The 10,243-nt window shown below is 33.9% G+C and overlaps 1 protein-coding gene across 1 annotated transcript; it reads left to right on the top strand.

Moving 5' to 3' along the window:
- Positions 1 to 243: 243 nt before the first annotated feature.
- On the top strand, positions 244 to 7,282 carry LOC131033951 ((R)-mandelonitrile lyase-like). The gene is made up of 5 exons (XM_059215014.1): positions 244 to 410; positions 5,295 to 5,446; positions 5,535 to 6,167; positions 6,317 to 7,142; positions 7,240 to 7,282. Exons 1-5 carry the CDS (start codon positions 244 to 246, stop codon positions 7,280 to 7,282), a joined length of 1,821 nt encoding a protein of 606 aa, XP_059070997.1.
- Positions 7,283 to 10,243: the final 2,961 nt, after the last annotated feature.

Below are 10,243 nucleotides of genomic sequence, written 5' to 3'. Positions count from 1 at the left end.
TTTCTAATGGGAGGTGACAAGAACATAATGGAACCTACCTCCTATGAGAAATGGGAAAAGAACAGAGGGCTATGGATGGAGATTACTGATGGGGTCCTTGTTTCATATCTTGAGACGCTTCATGGCAATGATCCGAAAGTGACAGAGGATTTTGTGAATGGTTCAGAGAAAGGCATCCTCACGACGTTTGGAGTGGAGTTTAGAATTGATGAAACCTTCATCATGGAGATATCTTCTTTGTAGATGGAAGGCAACAATTTCTATAGAGAAAGGAAGGCAGTGAAAGAAGCCATTGCGGCTTTCTTTGACAAAGATAGCGAGAGGAAATGGGTGAAAAATATGAAGGACGGCGACTATAATAGGAAGGAACTGAAATTACTTTGGGCGGAGATGGCCGCAGTGATTATGAGGTACATTACTCTTGATAGACGCTATGCCAATATTATCTCTTACCACTTTATGATATTAAACCATTTAGGGCACAACAAAAGAATTTCTTTGTCTTTCTATCTGTTATCTTCTCTTGAAAATAGCTTGGTGAATCATGCCAAAAATGGTGATATCCCTGTTCTGCATGAGTGATGCAAAGGCTCATGTCCATGACTAAAATCATCCCTCCATATCAGGTTCAGACACACATCAATTTCTTTTGTAGCAACACTCACCTAAACACACCTCAAATACATAGGTTTTCTCAAACCAATAGGCTACACAAACCACCAAAAGTAAACATCTACTTCACAAACTCAATCCAATCCTCGGAATACATTTCATTAGGCCAATTACACATGTCTAAGGACAAATTAAGACTCAAAAACACTCAGACTTTGCCAAACCCTTATATCCTACTCACACAAGCCACTTCCCTATGAGGATGCAACTTGTCCATAAACTCATCTCACAATGCCAAACTCTACACGTCAACACCTTCGGACACTTTGGAATTATAATTTTGATATTAAGAGACCACACATAGTCACCAATCACATAAAAAATTCATACAATAGTTTTTCGCAACCTTCTTGTAGTGGCAGTGACAAGAACTCACATAGACATGGCGGTTTTTAGAAATTGACTCATTTGAGATGAATTTTTCTAGTAAGAAGGAATTTTGTTCACAACATCATAATATATCCATACACCAAGTGTCAGGTCATTATTCGATGATACATATCTATACCAACACATTTTCTAACTATAGATCTGGTAAACCATTTTCTGAACAGGCTGCTTTCACAAAAATGATCATAACTTGCTCATTTTTACATTAAATTCCATCAGAATTGAAAAAACTGAAAGTAGAATCAATTTTATTTCCATAAATGTGACATTTTAAAAATAATCCTTCCATAAAAAATATAACAAAGATTTGTAACACACAGGAATTAGAGTTTTACCAGTATGTACCATTGTCAAATAAGGATTTTGACATCATTTTGCACATGCCAACCTTAACTTGAGACCCTGAAACCAAAACAAAATGAAAATAATTTCTATTTTCCTCCATTCCACCAAATATTATACTTTGATCAATGTGGAAAGGAGGTTTATTACATTTTCAAAGTCATGGTTTACCCTACCTAGAGTTTTTAATAGTTTTTACAAAAATTTGTATATCTCTTCCAAAACTTAATGAAAAGAAATGAAACCAAAACAAAAATACTGTGGATTCAACCCTATATCATTCTCAAGTGATCTTAAATTCTAATTAATAAGTTTCCAAGAAGAAAAAATAACTGATATCAAACTGTCACATTGAGAATACTTAGAAAATTGCAGGAAACCTCAAACTTTTATTGATTTTCTTCTTTCAATACACACCAACCCCTCATGATTCGACCATCCCTAGTTTTATAAGCCTTTTAAAACATCTTTTGATAGATATAAATAAAACACAAACCATCATAACCATTAGGCTTCCCCTTTACAAACCTTTTGCAATTTTTTGAAATGACAACTTTTGTCAACATAACAACTTTTTTTGACAACTTTACAAAACTTGACCAAAGGACTTTAAATTACTTGGTATCAGCGTAGACACAGTAGAATAGGATAAATAAGCCTTATTACATCATTTTCAACCTTTCCTTGAGCATTTTCTATTCTTTGACCATATTTGACCTTCTTAGGACCTTATAGGGACCTACATTGAACAAAAATGGCTTAGTGCCTTAAAATATGATTTATAATGACTTCAAATGGTCCCTTGGACCTTATACAACCTTAACACAACATTGAAAACAAAACAAAACATAAAAACTTTAATGAGGCCTTTCAAGGCCTAGGTGCTACTGCACCAATGAGGGGATAATCATGCTCATCATGGAATATGCAAAGGATCATGGGGTTAAACCCTCACGAGCGATTAAACCCCCCAAATCTTCGTCAAACAATGATTTTCATTATGTGTAAGATATGGAGATGGACGAATAAGAGTCTGGTATGGCTATGGACTGGTGGGAACTCAATGTCTCAGATGATTTAATATGTCATCCCTCTCAGTAGGAGGGCCACTAATGAAATATTACACCTAGCACTGGAAGAAGCAGAAGAAAAAAACACCGCAGAAGGGCTACCTGTAAGTATAAAAACCCAAAATACAAGATTCGGGGCCACCAAATATGAAGAAGTCTAAAACTGGAAAAATTGGGGAAACCAAGGGAAAGCAGAAGGAAATAAAGCTGGAAATCCCCATTAACGTTGAACGGGGGGAAAAGGGGGATACCCAAAAAGATTCTTATTTTGGTACTCTCCTTAACAACACTCTCAAAAGAAGGGAGAATTGCTTTCTTTGGGTCAGTAAGGACATTAATTTGTTAAAGGATGGAATTAAAGAAATCATTAACAATTTCACTGAGATGCCAATGGAAAGCAAGACGAATAAACTTCTCTGAATGACACAAGAACTCACAGAAGATGTAAAGACCATGAAAACAAATCAGGAATCAAGGATTGGTCAGTTGGAGATTAGCTTATAAGAAATTAAGGGTAATCTGAAGAACCTGGTGGATATCAGTAGGGAAGCCATGAATAACAGTGCTCGGGGTCTTAAAAAGGTAAATGCGATGATAGCGGATCAAAGAGCTTAGTCCAACACAAGCATTCCATCCTCTGACATCAAATAGAAGAAGAGAATCCAGGAACCAAACTTGTCGGGTACGAGACTTCAAACCAACACAGGTCCCTATACAAGGACTAGAAGTAGGAACCAGGAGAATAATACCTCCAGGTTCATCATGGATGAGCTCGAGGACATCAATAAGAGAGTGACTCAAAAGAATTCGAAGATGAAGTAATCTCTGGTCGAGTGAGTAACTTTAAGTTTTTTCTTGTTCTATTTTTTTTTTTGCTGTGTAGGTTTGGCCACTGTTTCCGTGGTTGTTATGTCATTGGTTACAGACTAGTTAGCGACTTCTTATGTTTGTTGTGCTCTTTAACTTTGGGTTTCGGGTCCCTGTAAAACCCGTTTATCTCAATAAAAAAAAATCCATCTATAACATTCACAAGATAAGATACCACTCGCAGTTATACGGACAACCTCACCTTATAACTATTTATATAGCAACAATAGGATTATATTTTAATTATAAATTATCAATAAGTTAAATTAACTCGCATAATTGTCCTATGTGTGGACATTACAGGTCCCAAAAAATATTCTCATCTATAACTATTCAATCTAGTTAGAATATGTATCAAATTGATGTGAAAACTGTCTTCTTGAATGAGAACTTGAATGAAAAATTATATATGGTGTAGCCTCAATTTTTGTAAGTTATTAGGTGTGAACATCTAGTTTGCCAGCCAATTAGGCCTCCTACATTATTTCCTCAGAGTTGAGTTTTGATAATTTGATTTTAGCATCTTTACAATTCAAATTATATATGCCATCAATCTTTTGGAGCATTTTGGAATTGCAAATCGTAACTCATATTCTCCAAGTATTGAGATTGAGTTGAAGCTGTAAAAATAGGTTACAACTCCCTTATCAGTCAAGAGCAGCAAGCACAACCTCAAAGGTCATTTTCATTCTGCTGGATTGAAGTTGACCTTCCTAAAGATGGATGCTTTGCTTGGAGGATTCTAACAAAAGACAAATTAATCAAACTTGGGATTGTTGATCCTTTTTGGTGTGTTCTTTGTGGATAGGCTCAAGAGGATGTGGATCACCTTCTATTACAATGTTCCTTTGCACAGTCCCGTTGGGCTCACATCATTAATAAAACGAATTGGATTTATCCCTTATCAGAGAATCTCTGGGATATATTCACAAATTGGCCTTCACTCTATCATCAATCATTTTTTTCTTGCATCTAGAAATTCATCCCTCCTATGATCACCTAGTGGGAAAGAAACAAGAGGATCTTTAGATAGCAACCTTCAAGCTTATCTCTGGTCTTGTAGAAAATTGAAACTTCTATTTCAAAAGTAGTAAATGCATATGTAGCAAAATCCAAATCAATCAACTCTTCGTTTTCAGATTGGGATTAAAAAATCCTTCAATCCTAGGAACACATTAATCTCCCTTTTACGGGAAGCTCTTTCCAACCCCCCAAAAGAACAATAGATAGATTAAAAATCAATTGGATTCGTCCTCTGAAAGGGAAGTTAAAGTTAAACTTTAATGGGGCAACCAAACACAATGCACGCAAAGCAGGTGGTGGGTGTGTAATTAGGGATCATAAAGGAAATATTCTTGTAGCTTCAGTACTTCCATTCCTGGATGGTTATAATAATATGGCAGAAGCACATGCCCTTCTCCAAGGTCTCTTGTTGACTAAATCCTTTCAAATTTCAAACATCTTAATTGAGGGTGACTCTTTGCATTATCAATTCTTGTAGAAAGAGAATCTTGCACAATTGGAGCATTCAATATGTGTTGCAACAAGTCTGGCTGACCGTATGTTAATATGTATAAACGTAGATAGACGTTGACCATATGTTAATATGTATAAAATTACGAATGAAACCGTCAAGGCTGCAAGACAGACATGTTACATTTCCACTTGCCCTTGACTGGACTTGGTAAAAGACTCTTTTGCAAGATGGTCCATTATTTTATTGTTTTAATTAAACCGAAGACAGTGGAGGGATGATAATTCAACAATAATTGGTTGACAAAATTTATTTCATTTTCTAATTTGAACTTTTCAATCACGGGATTTGTTTGACAAAACCACCAAGGACAATATAAAATTTGGATAAATATGCATAGTAAATTCTCGATACTATCCATATGGATAGATACGCGTGAACTGTTCTTATTCTATTTCAAAGACAATATCTATAAATAGGTGCAACGATTGCAAATACATCACAAAACATTCATTCGAAGAAGAATTAGACTGGTTAATCACATTCAGTATGGAGAAATTATTTCTTCTGATTTCATGCCTGCTCATGTTTACACATCAATTCTGTTCAGAAGCAGCAACATCTAATCCGGGTGGGTAAAAACTTCTGTTTGGAATCAATATAGTTGTTTCTTAGCATAGGATTGTTTTTGACATTGACGATTCTGTGTGCAACTGCAGAGTACCCATATTCGTTTATGACAGCAGATGCTCAAAAGGCAGCTTCAAGATCATATGATTACATTGTGGTTGGAGGAGGTACAGCGGGATGTCCCCTGGCAGCAACTCTCTCACAGCACTACTCTGTTTTAGTATTGGAGAGGGGAGACTCTCCTTACGGAATTCCCGATGTGGAGGATTTCAGAGGGTCTCCCACAACTAATCCCAACGTAGCGCAGGGGTTTGTCTCAGAAAACGGAGTGCAGTTGGTACGGGCGAGAGTTTTAGGAGGCGGATCAGCCATCAACGGTGGAGTCTACAGCAGGGCGAGCACTGAATATATTCGGAAAATAAAGTGGGATGAGAAACTTGTATATGAGTCATATGAATGGGTAGAACGGTTGAATGCCTTCCAACAATACAAGCTTTCTACTTGGAATTCTGCTACCAAGGATGGGCTTCTTCAAGCTGGAGTTCTTCCTTACAACGGCCACACTTTCGATCATTTGGTTGGCACCAAGATCAGTGGCTCAATCTTTGACGAGAATGGAAAGAGACATACAGCCGCAGATCTACTCCAGTATGCAAATCCAGAAAATATTGTAGTTCTTCTCAATGCTACTGCCAGCAGAATACTCTTCAGTTTCGGATCAGGTACCAATTCATATTTTGCTTTCAGAATTCCCCTACCCTACTTTACTTTGATGAGTATTCCTTTTATTCTTTTACAAAATATTCAGAAATATATTTCATATATCTATCTATGTGTATGCATGTAATATTATCAACAATCTATATTGCAGGAAAGCCAAAGGCTAGCGGAGTGGAGTTCAGAAGCAATAATGATGGTCTCATTTATCAAATTTCACTTAACCAATTGTCAATCAATAGTGAGGTGATTTTGTCAGCAGGAAGCATAGGTAGCACTCAACTTCTCCTCTTAAGCGGAATTGGTCCAAAAAGACAACTCAAAGAAATGAATATTCCTGCTCTTTTAGATTCACCTTTTGTAGGTAAACAAGTTCAAGATAATCCTAGTGCAGCCTTTACTATAGTATCCTCAAAACCACTTGAAGATTCTTATTCACAATTAGCGGGCATTTTAGACAATTCACAAAATTACATCGAAAGTGGTAGCCTTGTCCAACGGAATAATGGTACAAATACACAATATTTAGGTGTTCTTGATATTAAGTTGGCATTTCCCTTATCAAGGGGTGATCTTTGGCTTAAAAGCGTAGACCCTCGAGATAACCCCTATGTTCGTTACAACTACTATTCACACTCTCTTGATCTACAAAGATGTGTGAAAGGTATAAAAGTAATGGTTAATCTGAGTATGTCATCTTCTATCCAAGAGTTTGCATTTACTGATAGTGGAAATTCCAAAACACTCCAATTCCTTGGAAGAGCATTACCAAAGAATCAATCAAATGATGATGCCTTGGCGAAGCTTTGCAAAGAGGCACTAGGGACATTTAACCATTATCATGGAGGTTGTCAAGCTGGTTTAGTGGTTAATGAAAGATATCTGGTGAAAGGTGTTGATAATCTCAGAGTTGTGGATGGCTCAATTTATAAGGATTCCCCTGGTACCAACCCACAAGCCACAACCATGATGCTTGGAAGGTATTTATTTTTATTAAAAATTTTATTGCATTATTTCTTTTTCGATTCTCACAAAATATAACATTAACAATACATTTTGATCATGCAATATGTGCAGGTATATGGGAATTCATATCCTTCAAGAACGCACAATCTCTTAAAACTATGAGAAGACCATGCTGAAATAATTGGCACGCTTGTTGTGCTCACATTCATTTATCATAGAACTAAATAATACCAAACATGGTAATGTTTTTGATAAAGTGTGAAATTGTAAATAATTCAATTTTACCTCTTATTTCCTATCAACATAAATATTTTCCAAGATAGCACATTGTTATGAAATTTACAAGAATAAATTTAATTTGAGCTTTGATTAACTTTCATACAAAAGTGCACTTTCTTTTTTAATTGAATTGATATTATAACAAAAATACATGTTCCAAGGTTTTATAAATAAAGGAATACATAATTTTTCTTATAATTTATTGTTATATGATGATGTAAATGTGGAAGTGTTTAATTTGGTATTTATTTTTTACACTATATAGTACTTCTTTTTTTGTTTTGTTGGTTTAATTATACGTTATGGTGAGATGTATATTTTTTAAGAAAATCATGTTAAATAAATTTAAGAAATGAACATGTGAAAAGGATAAAATTATTACAATATCACTTCTTGGCCAAAATGTTTGTGCATAACATAACTAAAATGAATTGTACAATAGTATGATCACAAATTCTGCATACCCATGCCATTTGTCATTTAGTTTTATGCCTATTTTGAAAAAATTTATTAATACAAATACCCAATCGCAAATGACACAATAGTGTGTGAATTTGGGCTTATTTTACTAGCCTCATGACCTATTTGTAAACACAAATATCTATATAAACTTAGCATTAAATAATATATTAACAATAGACACGCCACTAAATTCATTTTACCTACATTGTTATCTCACTTCTCTAAACATATACCTCCATTTCGGTTCTTTCTACCTAGATCTAACTTATATTCTATATCAAGGCAAGTATATAATTGTAAACTTGTCTCTTTCCAATTTGAATTTAAAATTTCATATTTTTGGTAAATCAACCTCCTTTGTCCATGTAAAAGTAAAGATCTACGCTAGATGCATTTATGAAGGAATTGCCAACTTCACAAGCTAAAAGTGATATTTATATTTTAAATTTCAAATTAACTTAAAATAATGAAGAAATTTTAACGTAAGTTATGTTTATAATTTTTATTTTTATAAATATTAACATGATATATTTTTTAAGAAATTTTAGAATAAAATTTGAATGCTTAATTACACACACGCACACACGCACAGATATATATATATGGGTCAATGGAACGTCACAAAAAAAGGAGAAACACGTTTTCAAGGAAGAGGATCCCTATACTTATAATTGGATCGCAATGGTGTTCCACATAGTAAATTTAATATTTTCCTCTTGGGAATAGTTTATAAGGTTACAAGTCCATGCAAAAAAAATTATTTTTTTGGCAACTATATTATATTAAAGCTATGAGATTTCCACAATCCATTTCGCATTTCTAGTGTATTTTTTTCTGGATTCGGTTGTGTGTATATTTTTCCATCAACGTTTCGAATCACACTCCGTGATTCATCATCTTTCACATCTTGGGAATTCTTTTCATCCTGATGATGAATCACGGAGTGTGATTCGAAACGTTGATGGAAAAATATACACACAATCGAATCCAGAAAAAAATACACTAGAAACTATATTATAGATGGATTTAGTTTGATGGAGATTGACTCTTTCATCCAACTTGTCTTTGATAGAGGTAGGTCGTTTACAATAGTTTCTTCATTTCTTAATGCCACGGATAGGGATAAAATATGTTCAAATTTGCTAAGTTCTAGACCTGAGCATATTTATATGATAAATATGTGCCTCAACAGAATCCCAAATTGAATGTATGCTTATAAAATAAAACAAACATTGAATATTACATTATGTTTAAATAAGCAGACATTTAATCTAGTGTACATGTCAAATAAAATGATTCCATTACACACTTTGTGATAAAAGGAAATATACTTAAGGTAGCCCTACATGTGAATGATAGTCCTTTGTACTAAGAGGAAACACAAATGAAATAAAATGAAAAATACCATTAGAAGCCAAAGATTTATTAACATTGCCCTTAAATATATCTCATGCAAAATCTTGACAATTTCTTTTCCTTCAAATATTTAATTCTATATTGTTTTATTTTCAAAAGAAATAGGGAAGAGAAATAATATTTAAAGTATGAGTGATTTAGTCAATTTATAGCCTTGGACGAGATTCTATGTGTGTCTTTAGATTTGAATGTGTTTCTTTATTTTACTAGTACCTACATCTGGTTATCCATAAAGTTTTAAAATTTTCTAAGTTATTTTTCCTTTTCCAAGTCATTTCTTTCAACTTCCTAATTCTTCAATTTTGTAGAATTTGAACCTTTAGACTATTTTTTCCAAAACTGCCCGAGCCCTCTTGATCCTTGAACCCTTATTAGTAAAATATGGTTGCTTTGTATTGTAATTTTTAGACTATGTTTTATATAGAGTAAATTCTTTCCTTTCACCCATTGAATGAAAACTGATGCGAGTTTCTCTTGTCTTCATATATTTTGTGCCAAATTTTCAATTTAATAGAATTGTTTTCTTTATTTTTTGGAATCCTTACTTTTAAATTCATTATCCATAATCAATTCTTGTCTATGGGATTTCAGATTTAACCTTCTACAATTTCTTTGACCACTAAGAATTGTTTCCCCATTTTCTACATCCTTTCTCACCATTTCAATTTTTTGGCAAGCTACTAGACATTGTCAATTCTCATTCCCAATGACATGAGGTATCCCAAATATCTAAACCCCAAAAATTAAGTGAAAAAAATTATATTTTATTCCTATATTTTTTATTAGAGTAAAATGGGTCTTGAAGGGACCTCAAAATCCTTAACAAAAAAGAAACCAACACTAGGAGAGAACTATATGCAAATTAATATCTAGCCAACAACAAAATAAAAGAAAATACAAGGGGTCAACATACTCGAAAGCCTGCTAAATATTTTTTAACATTTTCTTCTTATGTTGT

This window comes from Cryptomeria japonica, unplaced genomic scaffold, assembly GCF_030272615.1.
Source record: "Cryptomeria japonica unplaced genomic scaffold, Sugi_1.0 HiC_scaffold_44, whole genome shotgun sequence".
Taxonomy (NCBI): Eukaryota; Viridiplantae; Streptophyta; class Pinopsida; order Cupressales; family Cupressaceae; genus Cryptomeria; species Cryptomeria japonica.
Note: the sequence above shows the minus strand (reverse complement) of the source record. Positions and strands in the feature narration are given on the sequence as shown.